Raw genomic sequence first — 17,573 nt, 5'->3', positions numbered from 1 at the left:
GTAACCTCACCCCTACCTGTAACCTCACCCCTACCCTCACCCCTATCTGTAATCTCACCCCTAGCCTCACCCCTACCTGTAACCTCACCCCTACCTGTAACCTCACCCCTACCTGTAACCTCACCCCTAGCCTCATCCCTACCTGTAACCTCACCCCTACCTGTAACCTCACCCCTACCCTCACCCCTACCTGTAACCTCACCCCTAGCCTCATCCCTGACACATAAAGGATGCACACCAAATCCTTACACAGACGAGGCTCGTTCCCCCCACAAGCATCCCTCTTCCCCCTACCCCTTCCCCTCTCCTTCCTGTAGAGCTCAAGGTGAGGAAGGTCTAGTGGAGAGGGGCAGCAATGAGCTGGTCCCACCCCAGCCAGGGTGCACCAGTGTGGGGACATGCTATGGAGAGAAGCCCCCTATCCTGAGTGCAAAGCACAGTCCCAGTCCTAATAACAACACACATCCCCTGGGTGTTAGCCTGGGCAGCCCTGTACAGCAGCAAGATGTGGAGATGGACCCTTGGGTGTTTTTCCCGAGCCCACCATCTCACTTGGCGTTGTCATGGTTACAGAGGCACACCTGTCCGTCTGGCCGAGGTCAGAGGTCGGTGGCTTTAGTCTCCTCCCTCAGTGACTTGCGATTGGATGGCTGCCACCGCTGCTGCTATAACTCTGCCCACTCAGTGGTCATGAACTTGATGACATCATCACCCCAGGGGTCAGGGTTCAAGGAGGAGGGGACGATGACATCACAGAAGGAGCTGGTTGAGGTAGGGGTGCAGGCTGGGTCACCTCTAGGGTCAAAGTTGAACTTTAAGTCAAAGTCCTTCCAGAGCTCCATAAAGGATCATGGGTCGGACAGTAATCTGGGGTCTCCCCCTCGGTCCCACTCCTACATTGGCTCCAACTCTTATCTAGGTTCACAGTCTATCTTGGGGTCCCCTCCGGGGTCAAGGTTGAACCTGAGGTCATCGCTTGGCTCCCACTCCAACCTGATGTCGCCTTCTTCCAGTATGTTCCGTCTGGACAGCCCTGGAGAGGAGCGTGAGGAGGAGGTGAAGTGGGAGGAGAGCAGCTCTCCCCCGCTGGGAGAGATGGGGAGGAGGAGGTCCTGTCTGAAGGTGGGGGTACAGGAGGAGGAGAGGAGGAGTGGAGAGAGGGATCACAGCAAAAGGAGTAGTATGAAACAGGTGCAGTGGAATGAAGAGGAACTGACCTGGGATGTTTACGGAGCCTCCCTGGACCCAGAGGTGCTCAGCTCAGCCATACAGGTGTGTGTTAACCCTGTGTGGTTTCCGTCCCTACAGGTGTGTGTGTGTTAACCCTGTGTGGTTTCCGTCCCTACAGGTGTGTGTTAACCCTGCGTGGTTTCCGTCCCTACAGGTGTGTGTGTGTTAACCCTGCGTGGTTTCCATCCCTACAGGTGTGTGTGTTAACCCTGCGTGGTTTCCGTCCCTACAGGTGTGTGTGTTAACCCTGCGTGGTTTCCATCCCTACAGGTGTGTGTGTTAACCCTGAGTGGTTTCCATCCCTACAGGTGTGTGTGTTAACCCTGCGTGGTTTCCGTCCCTACAGGTGTGTGTGTTAACCCTGCGTGGTTTCCATTCCTACAGGTGTGTGTGTGTTAACCCTGCGTGGTTTCCGTCCCTACAGGTGTGTGTGTTAACCCTGCGTGGTTTCCGTCCCTACAGGTGTGTGTGTTAACCCTGCGTGGTTTCCGTCCCTACAGGTGTGTGTGTTAACCCTGCGTGGTTTCCATCCCTACAGGTGTGTGTGTGTTAACCCTGCGTGGTTTCCGTCCCTACAGGTGTGTGTGTTAACCCTGCGTGGTTTCCGTCCCTACAGGTGTGTGTTAACCCTGTGTGGTTTCCGTCCCTACAGGTGTGTGTTAACCCTGTGTGGTTTCCGTCCCTACAGGTGTGTGTTAACCCTGCGTGGTTTCCGTCCCTACAGGTGTGTGTTAACCCTGCGTGGTTTCCGTCCCTACAGGTGTGTGTGTTAACCCTGAGTGGTTTCCGTCCCTACAGGTGGGTGTGTTAACCCTGCGTGGTTTCCGTCCCTACAGGTGTGTGTTAACCCTGCGTGGTTTCCGTCCCTACAGGTGTGTGTGTGTTAACCCTGTGTGGTTTCCGTCCCTACAGGTGTGTGTGTGTAGGTGCGTGTGTGTGTTAACCCTGCGTGGTTTCCGTCCCTACAGGTGTGTGTTAACCCTGCGTGGTTTCCGTCCCTACAGGTGTGTTTGTGTTAACCCTGCGTGGTTTCCGTCCCTACAGGTGTGTGTGTGTAGGTGCGTGTGTGTGTGTGTTAACCCTGCGTGGTTTCCGTCCCTACAGGTGTGTGTGTGTAGGTGTGTGTGTGTGTGTTAACCCTGCGTGGTTTCCGTCCCTACAGGTGTGTGTGTGTAGGTGCGTGTGTGTGTGTGTTAACCCTGTGTGGTTTCCGTCCCTACAGGTGTGTGTGTGTGTAGGTGCGTGTGTGTGTTAACCCTGCGTGGTTTCCGTCCCTACAGGTGTGTGTGTAGCTTGACTATTCAGGTGATGGTTTCTATATGTAAAAAATTTTCTCCAATCTTATCTTATTGTGTCTTCCAGAAACACCTACAACTCCTGACCAGGACAGACAGCACAAACGCAGAAACCACTTCCAAGACCAAACCCAAGTCAAGGGTTAAGATCATGTCTAAGACCAAGACCCCTCCCATGGAAACCGCTACCACGTCAACCCCTGTCACAAACAAAAGAAAGGCCACTTTCATGGCAACTTCCCCAATGGCAACCCTTGTCACACCCTTATCGATTAATACCATGGTGACTGCTGCTATAGAGACTGAGACTGACACTAAAGGAGAGGGAGACAGAGGGGGAGATAGAAAGCGAGGAGAGCTAGAGAGAGAAGGAGATGTACAGAGAGAAGCAGAGGGAGAAATAAAGGGAGAGAGAGGAGCGGTAAAGAGAGGAGAGGAGGAGGGAGAAGGTACAGAGGAGGAGGGGACACCGGTGCTGTCTCGTAAGTCGTCGACCCATGAGAGTGGGCGGCGCAGAAAGAAGAGTGGAGGAGTGATGAGGTCACTAAAGCGATGCATTCGCTCCTCAAACCCCAATGACTAACACTGGAAGCACACCCAGAGGTGGCCATTCTCCCATTATAAGACTAACCGATGACTGTATAGGACTAACACAGGGGGTTGGTGGGGTTCAGTCTAAAAGGGAAAAGAGTCATCGTATAGCCCCAACACTGGACTCCATCTGTATTGCCCCAACACTGGAGTCCATCTGTATTGCCCCAACACTGGAGTCCATCTGTATTGCCCCAACACTGGAGTCCATCTGTATTGCCCCAACACTGGAGTCCATCTGTATAGCCCCAACACTGGACTCCATCTGTATTGCCCCAACACTGGACTCCATCTGTATTGCCCCAACACTGGAGTCCATCTGTATAGCCCCAACACTGGACTCCATCTGTATTGCCCCAACACTGGAGTCCATCTGTATAGCCCCAACACTGGAGTCCATCTGTATTGCCCCAACACTGGACTCCATCTGTATTGCCACAACACTGGAGTCCATCTGTATTGCCCTAACACTGGGCTCCATCTGTATTGCCCCAACACTGGACTCCATCTGTATTGCCCCAACACTGGAGTCCATCTGTATTGCCCCAACACTGGAGTCCATCTGTATTGCCCTAACACTGGAGTCCATCTGTATTGCCCCAACACTGGACTCCATCTGTATTGCCCCAACACTGGAGTCCATCTGTATAGCCCCAACACTGGAGTCCATCTGTATTGCCCAAACACTGGAGTCCATCTGTATTGCCCAAACACTGGAGTCCATCTGTATTGCCCCAACACTGGAGTCCATCTGTATAGCCCCAACACTGGAGTCCATCTGTATTGCCCCAACACTTGAGTCCATCTGTATTGCCCTAACACTGGAGTCCATCTGTATTGCCCCAACACTGGAGTCCATCTGTATTGCCCCAACACTGGAGTCCATCTGTATTGCCCTAACACTGGAGTCCATCTGTATTGCCCCAACACTGGAGTCCATCTGTATTGCCCCAACACTGGAGTCCATCTGTATAGCCCCAACACTGGAGTCCATCTGTATTGCCCCAACACTTGAGTCCATCTGTATTGCCCTAACACTGGAGTCCATCTGTATTACCCCAACACTGGACTCCATCTGTATTACCCCAACACTGGAGTCCATCTGTATTGCCCCAACACTGGAGTCCATCTGTATTGCCCCAACACTGGAGTCCATCTGTATTGCCCCAACACTGGAGTCCATCTGTATAGCCCCAACACTGGAGTCCATCTGTATTGCCCCAACACTTGAGTCCATCTGTATTGCCCTAACACTGGAGTCCATCTGTATTGCCCCAACACTGGAGTCCATCTGTATTGCCCCAACACTGGAGTCCATCTGTATTGCCCTAACACTGGGCTCCATCTGTATTGCCCCAACACTGGAGTCCATCTGTATTGCCCCAACACTGGACTCCATCTGTATTGCCCTAACACTGGAGTCCGTCTGTATTGCCCTAACACTGGAGTCCATCTGTATTGCCCCAACACTGGAGTCTATCTGTATTGCCCCAACACTGGACTCCATCTGTATTGCCCTAACACTGGACTCCACCTGTATTGCCCTAACACTGGAGTCCATCTGTATTGCCCCAACACTGGAGTCCATCTGTATTGCCCCAACACTGGAGTCCATCTGTATTGCCCCAACACTGGACTCCATCTGTATTACCCCAACACTGGACTCCATCTGTATTACCCCAACACTGGAGTCCATCTGTATTGCCCCAACACTGGAGTCCATCTGTATTGCCCTAACACTGGAGTCCATCTGTATTGCCCTAACACTGGAGTCCATCTGTATTGCCCCAACACTGGAGTCCATCTGTATTGCCCCAACACTGGAGTCCATCTGTATTGCCCCAACACTGGACTCCATCTGTATTACCCCAACACTGGACTCCATCTGTATTACCCCAACACTGGAGTCCATCTGTATTGCCCCAACACTGGAGTCCATCTGTATAGCCCCAACACTGGAGTCCATCTGTATAGCCCCAACACTGAAGTCCATCTGTATTGCCCTAACACTGGACTCCACCTGTATTGCCCTAACACTGGAGTCCATCTGTATTGCCCCAACACTGGAGTCCATCTGTATTGCCCTAACACTGGAGTCCATCTGTATTGCCCTAACACTGGAGTCCGTCTGTATTGCCCTAACACTAGACTCCATCTGTATAGCCCCAACACTGGAGTCCATCTGTATTGCCCAAACACTGGAGTCCATCTGTATTGCCCTAACACTGGACTCCATCTGTATTGCCCTAACACTGGAGTCCATCTGTATAAACCTAACACTGGACTCCACCTGTATAAACCTAACACTGGACTCCATCTGTATAAACCTAACACTGGACTCCATCTGTATAAACCTAACACTGGACTCCATCTGTATAAACCTAAACCTGGACTCCATCTGTATAAACCTGGACTCCATCTGTATAAACCTGGACTCCATCTGTATAAACCTGGACTCCATCTGTATAAACCTGGACTCCATCTGTATAAACCTAACACTGGACTCCATCTGTATAAACCTGGACTCCAGCCGTATAAACCTGGACTCCATCTGTATAAACCTAACACTGGACTCCATCTGTATAAACCTGGACTCCATCTGTATAAACCTGGACTCCAGCTGTATAAACCTGGACTCCAGCTGTATAAACCTGGACTCCAGCTGTATAAACCTGGACTCCGTACTGATGTAGTGTAGTTTTTAGCTACTTCATATTTTTGTTGTTACCTCAAACAAAATGTATTTCTGTTGGTATTCAAATGTATCTGCCAATAGGTAAAACAAGTTTGGGCTTTTTAATAGAAGAGATACTACTTGGGTTCAGGGCTGCAATAACATAAAGGTCCAGGATTCCTTGACGTCAATATGTGTTTTTATTTATCAGTTACTGCCTAACTGCAGGGTATTACAATACGTATGGGAATGTGAATGTATGGATGCTATGGTTGATTGTAAAGAATCTACAATGGAAGAAAAAAAACTATGTCATGTATTAAATAATCCGGTCAAAACATAACTATTGTCACTTTCATATGTATTCTCTGCACTATACATATACAGTACACTCCCTCACCCTCTCAAAATAAACACACAGGTACTCACAGAGTGTGTGTAAACTTGGTGAACCATGGTGGTGAGTGAGTCTATACTATATATGTTCAGTTCATTCAGGCCCTGTGTAGTGACACTGTTCAGATGAGCAGGCACATTCCCTGTCTTTCACCGTAGTAAAGGCCTGAAACCTTACCTCGCTAGCTGCTTCTACTGTTGTCATGTCTCACTGTTCATGAACAAACACGGTAGTTGTATGTATCATGTAGAGTAACAAAGCTCTCACTCCCTCTCTCTCTCTTTTTACATCATGCCCCCTGTGGGATGAAAGTGGTACAGTCTTGGGCCTAGTTGCAGGCCGTACTTATATAGGATGACTTCATCCATCCACAGCCCTAGGGAGGTTTGGATGAATTTAATGTAATGTATTTCCAATGAAGTGGTTTTGTATTTTATTGGATAGGTTACAGAGGTTAACTGGTGACAATTTATAGTTAAGTAAATGTTTAGATAAATAAAAGTAAGCCTTGTGAGGGAGGTTATTTAAGCAATAAGGCCCGGGGAGGTGTAGTACATGGCCAATATACCACGGCTAAGGGGTGTTCTTAGGCACAATGCAACGCGGAGTTATAAACTGGTTACCAATGTCATTAAAGCAGTAAAAATAAGTGTTTTGTCATACCCATTGTATACGGTCTGATATATCATGGCTGTCAGCCAATCAGCATTCAGGGCTCAAACCACCAAGTTTATAATTACAAGTAATGGGGTGTAATAGCTTGTAGGCATGAATGGGTAGAGTGATGATTTGATCAATTGTGTGTGTGTTTATGGGGGTAGGGGGTGGGGTTTGGGGGGGGTACAGGTAAGGTCATCTAGAGGTCACCGGGTCACGTGACACAGGATCAGGAGGTGGACTGATGGGGGGGTGATGTGCATCATGGGGTGAGTGGCGAGTACAGCTGTGTTTGACCTACATGTTTGTCCTATGTCTGCGGCCAAGGGAGCGTGTTGTGCCTGTGTGTATGTATTCATGCATGCGCATGTATGAATGTGTGTGTGTGTTGAAAGTGCTGATGGGCCTCCCAGAAGCCCCTGGCTGCAGGAGAACAATCCAACGCTGGGGCTTTGTGGTCCTTTTTGTCCTTGGGGGAGGGGGGGGGGGGGGGTGCGCATATTAGTTTGTTTATGAGTGTGTGTGTGTATGTGTATATGACTGAGTTTGTCCAGTGCTGTATAAATAGTGAGCTGTGGGCACGAGGCAGTGATTCTGCTGAAGATGGTTGATGTTCCTGGACCTCCGCTCATATCTCTGCTGCTGCTGTTGAGTGTGTCGGCTCTGCCTGCCGCCGCATACACCCTGACCCCCGGCAGACTGCCCCAGGCCCAGCACAAAGTCCTGCAACTAGGTGAGCCAGAAACACACAGTCATCTTAACTACACCTCTCTCTCATTCATTCAGTGTGATCTCAACCCTTCCTACTTGGGCCAATAACTAAAACAAAGTCAAACATAAAAATATATAATTCTAATTGTTCTGACCTGTGACAGTCACAAAGGCTGTGTTTACACAAGCAGCCCAAATATCAGCAAAAGAGCGGATCTGATTGGTCAATAGACCAATTAGTGGAAAAAGTATCAGAATTGGGGTGCCTGTGTAAACGCAGCCATAGTCTCTGATCTCTTATATTCTTGAACCGGCCCACAGACTTTGACATGGCTGATCAAGGATCAGTATTAGTCTGACTGTACTGACAGTTCATGTGTATTTTGTCTCCTATAGACTGGCCTAAGGATTGTGGCATGGCACACTACAAACCCAACATGGCTGAACGGATCGTCTCTGGCAACGAGGCCAGACCTCACTCCTGGCCATGGCAGGTCTCCCTACAGGTAATCAATCAACAAATCAACCAATAAACACACTTCAACCTGCTAACTTAGGGCACCTCATTTTTACTTAGAGACGAAGTGAAACTTTGACTTAAAAGTAACTGTCCATAATTTAACTTGTTTCCAAATAATGTTATTGACTAGTCGTATACTCGTATATGGCCAAAGCAGAAATTTGAGAAAACCCCCCCCACCTCAAACAGAAGTTTCAAAAATGCTAGCTATTTCCTCTTAGAAACCGGGTAGTTTGGCTCCTGGATGCTGATTGGCTGGATGCTGACCACAAACCCCCGAGGAGTCTTATTGCTATTATAAACTTTTTACCAACCCAATTAGAGCAGTAAAAATAAATGTTTGGTCATACCTGTGCTACACGGTCTGATATACCACAGCTGTCAGCTAATCAGCATTCAGGGCTTGAACCACCCAGTTTACATAAACTGTGTATTTTGATCCCGGAATGCTGATAGGCTGACAGCCTTGGTATATCAGACCGTATACCACGGGTATGACAAAACATTTATTTGTACTGCCCTAATTACATTGGTAACCAGTTTATAATAGCAATAAGGCACCTTGGGGGTTTGTGGTATATGGCCAATATACCACGGCTATGGGCTTTATCCAGGCACTCCCCATTCCGTCGTGACCAAGAACACACTCACTTGGGTCTTATTGCTTAAATATACCACGGGTATAATGCAAAATGACTTGTTAACTGTTCTACACTGCTCCAAAAAATAAAGGGAACACTAAAATAACACATCCTAGATCTGAATGAATGAAATATTCTTATTAAATACTTTTTTCTTTACATAGTTGAATGTGCTGACAACAAAATCACACAAAAATGATCAATGGAGATCAAATTTATCAACCCACGGAGGTCTGGATTTGGAGTCACACTCAAAATTAAAGTGGAAAACCACACTACAGGCTGATCCAACTTTGATGTAATGTCCTTAAAACAAGTCAAAATGAGGCTCAGTAGTGTGTGTGGCCTCCACGTGCCTGTATGACCTCCCTACAACGCCTGGGCATGCTCCTGATGAGGTGGCAGATGGTCTCCTGAGGGATCTCCTCCCAGACCTGGACTAAAGCATCCGCCAACTCCTGGACAGTCTGTGGTGCAACGTGGCGTTGGTGGATGGAGCGAGACATGATGTCCCAGATGTGCTCAATTGGATTCAGGTCTGGGGAACGGGCGGGCCAGTCCATAGCATCAATGCCTTCCTCTTGCAGGAACTGCTGACACACTCCAGCCACATGAGGTCTAGCATTGTCTTGCATTAGGAGGAACCCAGGGCCAACCGCACCAGCATATGGTCTCACAAGGGGTCTGAGGATCTCATCTCGGTACCTAATGGCCATCAGGCTACCTCTGGCGAGCACATGGAGGGCTGTGCGGCCCCCCAAAGAAATGCCACCCCACACCATGACTGACCCACCGCCAAACCGGTCATGCTGGAGGATGTTGCAGGCAGCAGAACGTTCTCCACGGCGTCTCCAGACTCTGTCACATGTGCTCAGTGTGAACCTGCTTTCATCTGTGAAGAGCACAGGGCGCCAGTGGCGAATTTGCCAATCTTGGTGTTCTCTGGCAAATGCCAAACGTCCTGCACGGTGTTGGGCTGTAAGCACAACCCCCACCTGTGGACGTCGGGCCCTCATACCACCCTCATGGAGTCTGTTTCTGACCGTTTGAGCAGACACATGCACATTTGTGGCCTGCTGGAGGTCATTTTGCAGGGCTCTGGCAGTGCTCCTCCTTGCACAAAGGCGGAGGTAGCGGTCCTGCTGCTGGGTTGTTGCCCTCCTACGGCCTCCTCCACATCTCCTGATGTACTGGCCTGTCTCCTGGTAGCGCCTCCATGCTCTGGACACTACGCTGACAGACACAGCAAACCTTCTTGCCACAGCTCGCATTGATGTGCCATCCTGGATGAGCTGCACTACCTGAGCCACTTGTGTGGGTTGTAGACTCCGTCTCATGCTACCACTAGAGTGAAAGCACCGCCAGCATTCAAAAGTGACCAAAACATCAGCCAGGAAGCATAGGAACTGAGAAGTGGTCTGTGGTCACCACCTGCAGAACCACTCCTTTATTGGGGGTGTCTTGCTAATTGCCTATCATTTCCACCTGTTGTCTATTCCATTTGCACAACAGCATGTGAAATGTATTGTCAATCAGTGTTGCTTCCTAAGTGGACAGTTTGATTTCACAGAAGTGTGATTGACTTGGAGTTACATTGTGTTGTTTAAGTGTTCCCTTTATTTTTTTGAGCAGTGTATTTACGCTGGTAACTGGTTTATAAAAGCAATAAGGAACCACACCTCCTCGGGCCTTATTGCTTAAATAGAACATGATGTCATGTTGGCTCATTGGCTGAGCTGACCAATCAGCGGTCTACTCGCATGAATATTTTTAATGACCGGTATAAGCCCACACCATTCTGTTGTCGGGGTACGCCCACACCATTCTGTTGTCGGGGTACGCCCACACCATTCTGTTGTCGGGGTACGCCCACACCATTCTGTTGTCGGGGTACGCCCACACCATTCTGTTGTCGGGGTACGCCCACACCATTCCAACACAGAAAGGCTGCTTTTTTTAAATACTTAATTGCCATTTTTTGGAAGGAAAAATATTTCACTCATATTGTAATTAAATGCAGGTTATATTTCATAGAAATCTGGAAACACTGAACAGTTACTTGTAGAGGAAGGTCTTGCTTGTGGGTTAATGGTACCTGTGTGTCTCAGGTTCGTCCCAGAGGCAGTAAGCACTACATCCACGTCTGTGGCGGAACACTCATCCACAAGAACTGGGTCCTCACCGCTGCCCACTGCTTCCAGAAGTAAGACCAGTTAGACAGTAGACACACACTGACTCCCTAAGTAAGATGAGCCATTTCAATAATGTTGTGTGCTACCACTCAGTAACCTGAGCTAGAAATAACACCTAGGAGTGCTCTAGTCTCTAACCCCTACACTAAAACTCAGTTAAGACTAGAGTCAATACACCTTCAGAAAACGTCAACGACTAGTAGACTACTAGATTACCTGTGTGGATTGTGACAGTTTCAGTCTGAACCCTGTGTGAACTCAGTTACCCACCATGCTGTGTGTCTCAGGGGTAAAGCCGAGGATGCTGGGAGTTGGAGGATCGTCCTGGGGAAGCATCGGCTGAAACGCTCCGAGACGCCCGAGAGGACTATCCCGGTGAAGAGGATCTACCGTCACGAGCACTTCCGTTACCCCACACACAGCGAGCTGGACTATGACATCGCCCTGGTCAAGGCTGCCACCGACATTGTGCCCAACAACCATATACGCTACGCATGCCTGCCGCGCAAACAGATCAACCTGAAGCCTGGACAATACTGCTGGGTGACCGGCTGGGGAGACACTCGGGGTAAAGTGGGATGAGAGGGGGAGGCACAAGGGTTGAGGTGGGAGGCTGGAGGGAGACTATAACCACTTATGTGAGAACTAAGACTGAGGACAAGAGAGCATCGACCAGGGTTGTGTTCAGTAGTGACAAGAATGTTACTCAAAGGTAATCCTGTGGTGTATCCCTGTCTGTGTATCAGGTGGGAAGGAGAACGTGTCTCTGGCTGAGGCTCTGAACCAGGCCCGTCTGCCCATCATCGACTTCAAGACCTGCCGTCAGAAGAAGTTCTGGGGAGACCGCGTCCGGGACTCCATGATCTGTGCCGGCTTCAGAGATACAGAAGGACCACCTGCTGCCTGCCAGGTAGAAAGGGACGGAGGAGAGAGCAAGGGAGAGCAGGAGGGAGACGGGGACAGAGAGGGAGGGTAGGAGGGAGCAAGGGAGAGAAGGGTGGGACAGAGGCAGGAATGGGAAAGAAAAGGGAGGAAGAAATACATACTTGTACTTTGTATTAACATCGTAATGTGATCTAACAATGTCTCTACCCCCTCTCCTCTCAGGGTGACTCAGGGGGTCCTCTGCTGTGTCAGCTGGGGCGTGACAGGTGGGAGGTGCACGGTGTGGTGAGCTTCGGCCCCATCGGCTGCACTGTGGAGAACAAGCCCAGCGTGTTCACCCGCACCGCCAACTACATCCCCTGGATCGAGGCTACCCGCATCAGAGACTTCTTCCTGCACTAGACCACACACACACAGAACCTTACAACCCTTCTGCACCCATCAAACTACAGCAGTGTTTTTTGGGGAGAGATAGCATATTGCAGTTTGTTTCACACGCATGTCAATGATTCAGTGTTGTTCCATGTCCATAACCTATCGAATTTTGTCTTGAGCATTCTGTTCTGCTAAATGTAACATTCAGAATCATGTTATCCTATTTTAAATGGTGCAATTTGTATGGCATTTATGACACCTTGACCTCCACCCTGTCCCCAACCACTGCTCCACTTCCTGGTTGTACTCTTTCCTGACTACATTTCCCACCATGCACCCAATAAAGTTAGCAGAAAAAGCAGAACATTGTGAAGCTCTTCTTTCTGGTGTAGAACACTATGGTTATTAGTTTAGCTTACTGACCGATAGTGTAGCTGAGTTTGTGGCAGGTGAATTCAAACCCAGTCAGTCACAATGGCACCCCCCCCCACACAGGCTTTCACCATGTAAACAGCATGAGCACAACTGACAAAGACCCAGGGCAACACATTCGTATTTCCATTGTTTGTTGTATTGTTCTTACAGTGGGATTAACAGGCAAGGCGACACAGATAATATACACACTTCCAGTACTGTTTGGAGGTAACTTTTTAAACAGGCCAGCATCAAGCCCAACTAACAGGAAAATAGTGCTCACTATGAACAGCTGCATTAGAACAGTACTGATGGTAAGGCCTTGGTAGGGTGTGTGTTGGGAAAGTTTCTCATTGCTCTTCAGTTTGAAGAGAAGAGTCTTGTGGTTCGTATCTGAAGGACTACAACCAACATCAAGAGACAGGACTACAATCATGGTTTCCAGCAGCTTTCTGATCAGGTCTAAGACCAGTGTGGCAGAGGTTGTTCAATGAACCATGCTTAGATGATGAATAACCTTGCCTGAGAAGACTTGCTTTAGCTCTCTGTACTAACCACTAGGCTTTACAATAGGGAGGTAATAGTCTTTACATGTTAAAGGGCAATTCCACCACTTTTCAACCTCCTATCCATCATCAAAACAATGTATACATATGTGAAAACAGTGTTTCTAGGATCTGTGGTTTAAAAGAATGTTCTAAAGAAACTGACATCACAGGGTAAGATTAAAACCTACAACGAGTTTCTGGCCCAAGGCAGGGTATGTTCCTGCTCCCCACGTCACTGCAAATCTCAGTGTTTAAAAATCACTTTTTATGTTATCAGGTAGAACTTTTTAAACTTCACATTTATTTTCTACAAAACGTAGAAATGCACCGTTTTCACAAAACGTTGACACGTATTGTGTTGGAGAAAATGAAAATTAGGTTGAAAAGTGGAGGAGTTGCCCTTTAAATACCTAGTCGGTAACACCAGCAGAGGTCTTCAAATATATCCATCATTCCTTCACCCCTCCTCGATGTAATCACTGATCTGACCGTTTATTTTTTACATTTAATCTTTATTTAACTAGGTAAGTCCGTTAAGAACAAATTCGTATTTACTATGATGGCTTACCCCGGGCCAAATCTGGACGACGCTGGGCCAATTGTGCGCCGCCCTATGGGACTCCCAATCATGGCCGGCTGTGATACAGCCTGGATTCAAACTAGGGACTGTAGTGACGCCTCTTGCACTGAGATGCAGTGCCTTAGACTGCTGCTCCACTCGGGAGAGCATGACTAGATAGGTGTAAACAGATCTTCACTGCATTGTTTTCATCGGTCCAGTCATGTCAGATCAGTGACTACTTCAGAGGGAGGGAGGAGACATGTGAAAAGTATTACAACAGGGCCCCAGTCTCCCTCTGCTTACTAAATACTCTTAACATGTCTCTCTCTCTCTCTCTCTCTTTCTTTCTTCCGGGCTACTAGACTCAGCATTCAATAATATAACAAAAGAAAAATTTCTAAAAACAGTTCCCAATACAATAACACATGAACCCCTTGGAAATAGCTTTTCAGATCTATGGGGGGTGAGAGGGGAGGTACCCCAAAGGGACTGGGCTCTGTCACTGGGTGGGCGGGGCAGCAGGGGCAGTTGTGTGTAGACAGAGGGGTGTTTCTCAGAGGTCATTTTGTCCATGGTTTAACGACATCTCAGTCCTTCCTCCAATATCCCAGAACCGCTTAAAAAAATAATAATAATAAAAATAAAAAAAATCAGGAAGTGAACAGGGCTGTTGATATTTGTGGGAGGGGTTTGACTACTGGCACCCTATTCCCTGAGGATCTGGAGGGAGGGAAGAGGGTGCCATTTTGGAATAAACCAAATAGACAGGGACGTGTTCAGTAGACACTTGAAGAGGAGCCGCCTCTGATATGGTCCCAGTTGCTGTAGAGAGCGTAGGCACCGGACAAGGCTAACCCCGCCAGACCACCACGCGCCACTCCCCTCAGCCCTCCTGAAACACAACACACACACACACAATAAGATGAGTGAGTCAGACCATGGTGTTTACACGGCTCCTTGACTAATCACAGACAGGGCACACACACACACACCTACCTGTGGATTTGAAGAGCATGCCTGTGAGAGTCCCAGCAGCCACAGTGTTGATATCATCCTCTGCTCCTCTAGCCTTCTCTATGGCAACGCCAAATACACTGTACAACAATGCTGCACACACACACACACACAATGGTTAATACAACAATAGTAAGGACAGAAGACCCTGACACCTGGTTAGCATGGTGATGAAGAAGAGATGAGGAGAGAGGAAGATGTGAGTACTCACCAACAGAGCCCAGTGTGTTGGCCCATGATGCACCTTGTCTGGTCACCATGTTGAGAATCCTGCGGTCAAGGTCAGATAAGCGAGCCAATCAGAGAGCAGTATATAGAGCACCATACAATATAGCATTTCTATTAGCATGACTAAGACCCGCCTCCAACGTGATAACACTAAAGCCACATACTACTGGAAGAACATAGTGGTGCTTACTGGACGTTGCGAGGTTTAGTCCAGCCCATTTCTCTTGTATCCTTCAACCCCATCCTCAGACCATTCACTGTCCCAAACGCAGCTCCTAGAGATGGAGAGAATCAGATACAAGCAGAACCAGCAGACAACATAACTTAATCTGGGAGAGGGGGAGTGAAAGGGACAGAGAGATGAGATGAGAGAGGGAGAGAGAGAAACTGAGGGAGGAAGGAAGGGAGAGAGGGAGTATGCATCTCACCTGTGATGCAGCAGCCCCCAATGGTGAAGAAGGCCAGTTCAAACCTCCCTCTGGTTTTGCTGGCCCCTGTGGGCAGAATGAACTCATCTGTGTCCTGGAACACACACAGGTTAACATCTGTTATCTTAGTCGACATGTTATTGGGAATGTCACAAATCAATTCTACATTTATTGATTGAGGTCAAATGTATACTACTAGCTAACTAGAATATTTTACCTGTACGAGGTAGCGGGGGTCGACATTGAGATAAGGTGACAGGGGGCTCATTCCAGTCACTGTGTAGAAAATTGGACAATTCAACAGTTGTCATGTTCAACATAAACCTTAACCACCTCTATGATGTCAACTTGTCTAGCTAACGCTAGTTAGCATGCTAGCTAGGTACATGCATAAATTGGCAGGGGCACTTACATGGGACACCGGCGAGTTCTGTGTTGGAGTATTCGCTGCCGCCAAAGAGACTCCCGAAGCCACCTTTCCCTCCCGATCCGGGGGCATTGTTGTCCATGTCTGGGGAAGATCTGGAAACACACCCGGCAAATGCTTCGGATTGGAGATGCTGGTTGGGTGAGCTAACTAGCCTAGCAGACCAAACGGTATAATGCAAGCCGAGAGACCGACAGTTCTCGTTGGAAAAGCTATATAGCGATATTTCCTGGTATCTACAACGCAGTAATATGTTTACGTTTCAATGGGTTTGTACACTGTCTTACTGTAAGTAGTCAGGTATTGAACTGATCTGCTTTTTGTAATGGATGGTTGGGTTCGCCTTTTCATCATGCTTCTCTGACCTCCACGCTCTGCCGTAAAGCGACCACACAGGTGATTACGTAAAAAAACGTAAACACAGCATTGAGGTCAATAACTAAACGTAAAACGGGTGAAATAAAGCAATTATTGCATTTGATACGGGGCTATAAACATATCGAAATACATTTGAGATGACTGAAGTGACCAAAGCCATACATTCAGATGTAAATGAAGCGTAAAGGGTCCGATAATCTTTGCGACAGTTCATGACATCACAGGGTCAGTTAAAGTACTAATATATTGCGCTAGATGGAAGCAAAGTAACATTAAATCGCTCAACGCCAGTTCGTCTGTAACCGAAAGACCAGACCCCAAAGAGTATAATAACTAACTCCTTTCATCTTCCCTTTAATTCCCATTTCATCTGTGACCAGACTATGGAGACCACCAGTACTCTCTTTGATGAGACTTTAATGTGTGTTAGGTCTTTGTTCACTCTAAATCTGTTTTGCTTTGCATAGACACACCCACACACACAAATGTTTTGGCTTGCGCCCTCCTTAGTGTGTGTAGGCCTGGCCTACACAGTCCAGCCATCTGTTGCGGGTCAGAGGGATACTGAATACATTTATTGTGATTTTAAAAAAACACCCACAAATAACAAAAAACGTCTTATTTAGATGCAGCCACTGTAGCTGCCTTGTGTTATTGTGTATTCAGCCCAGTCCAAGTGGAGCGATGAAGATTGTCATTGTTGCTGTGTGTGTGTGTGTGTGTGTGTGTGTGTGTGTGTGTGTGTGTGTGTGTGTGTGTGTGTGTTCAAGCTGCCTGGCACAGTCTGTGAGTAACTGTTGTCCCCGAATGGGAGATATGTGAACCCGCTGGCCTCATACAATACCCTATTCAGTCTCACGCGCACGCATGCACACACGCACACACACATACGGACTGGCCAAGAGGCTAGCTCATCCTCAGCCAATCACCAGGAGGGAGGAGGGGGCACAGCCCAAAAAATGGTGTATGTGAGAAAAATAGCTGTGATGTCATCTTTAATCTTCATTTTCTTCTCTCTCCCACATGCACACTTGTTACTAGATCGCTCTCTCTCTCTCGATCTTAGCTATCTCCACCCTCTCTTTTTTCTCTCAGCTGAACTAAAGCTGAACTAAACCAGTACAGAAAGGGGCCTCAACAGGACCCTTGTGTGTGTGCTTGCTGTCACAGAGACAAGAAGTGAACATTGTGGCTCTTTAAACAGGCTCAGTGCAGTGTTTTACAATTTTATTTGATATAGCCTTTATATATCCAGGTTAGTCTCATTGAGATCAAATCTATTTTTCAAGTGAGACCTGGTCCTAACAAGACAGGGGGGAACCATGTTTCAGACAAATATCAGGCATAGACACACCATGAACAACATTTATACGTTACAATTACAGAAACATTCAAACGTCGTAGAT

The 17,573-nt window shown here is 47.9% G+C and overlaps 2 protein-coding genes across 2 annotated transcripts; one reads left to right on the top strand and one right to left on the bottom strand.

Moving 5' to 3' along the window:
• Positions 1-7,447: 7,447 nt before the first annotated feature.
• LOC120045340 (chymotrypsin-like elastase family member 2A) lies at positions 7,448-12,195 on the top strand. Its single transcript, XM_038990221.1, has 6 exons — positions 7,448-7,577; positions 7,952-8,061; positions 10,825-10,919; positions 11,196-11,476; positions 11,655-11,818; positions 12,016-12,195. The coding sequence occupies exons 1-6, from the start codon at positions 7,448-7,450 to the stop codon at positions 12,193-12,195; spliced, it is 960 nt and encodes a 319-aa protein (XP_038846149.1).
• Positions 12,196-12,717: 522 nt separating this feature from the next.
• Positions 12,718-16,171, bottom strand: LOC120046116 (mitochondrial import inner membrane translocase subunit Tim23). Its single transcript, XM_038991075.1, has 7 exons — positions 15,775-16,171; positions 15,580-15,638; positions 15,363-15,456; positions 15,125-15,209; positions 14,918-14,976; positions 14,689-14,799; positions 12,718-14,584 (listed from the first exon to the last, which is right to left on the bottom strand). Exons 1-7 carry the CDS (start codon positions 15,869-15,871, stop codon positions 14,469-14,471), a joined length of 621 nt encoding a protein of 206 aa, XP_038847003.1. The 5' UTR covers positions 15,872-16,171; the 3' UTR covers positions 12,718-14,468.
• Positions 16,172-17,573: the final 1,402 nt, after the last annotated feature.

Source organism: Salvelinus namaycush, chromosome 4, assembly GCF_016432855.1.
Source record: "Salvelinus namaycush isolate Seneca chromosome 4, SaNama_1.0, whole genome shotgun sequence".
Classification (NCBI taxonomy): domain Eukaryota; kingdom Metazoa; phylum Chordata; class Actinopteri; order Salmoniformes; family Salmonidae; genus Salvelinus; species Salvelinus namaycush.
This window is presented reverse-complemented; position numbering and strand designations above follow the sequence as displayed.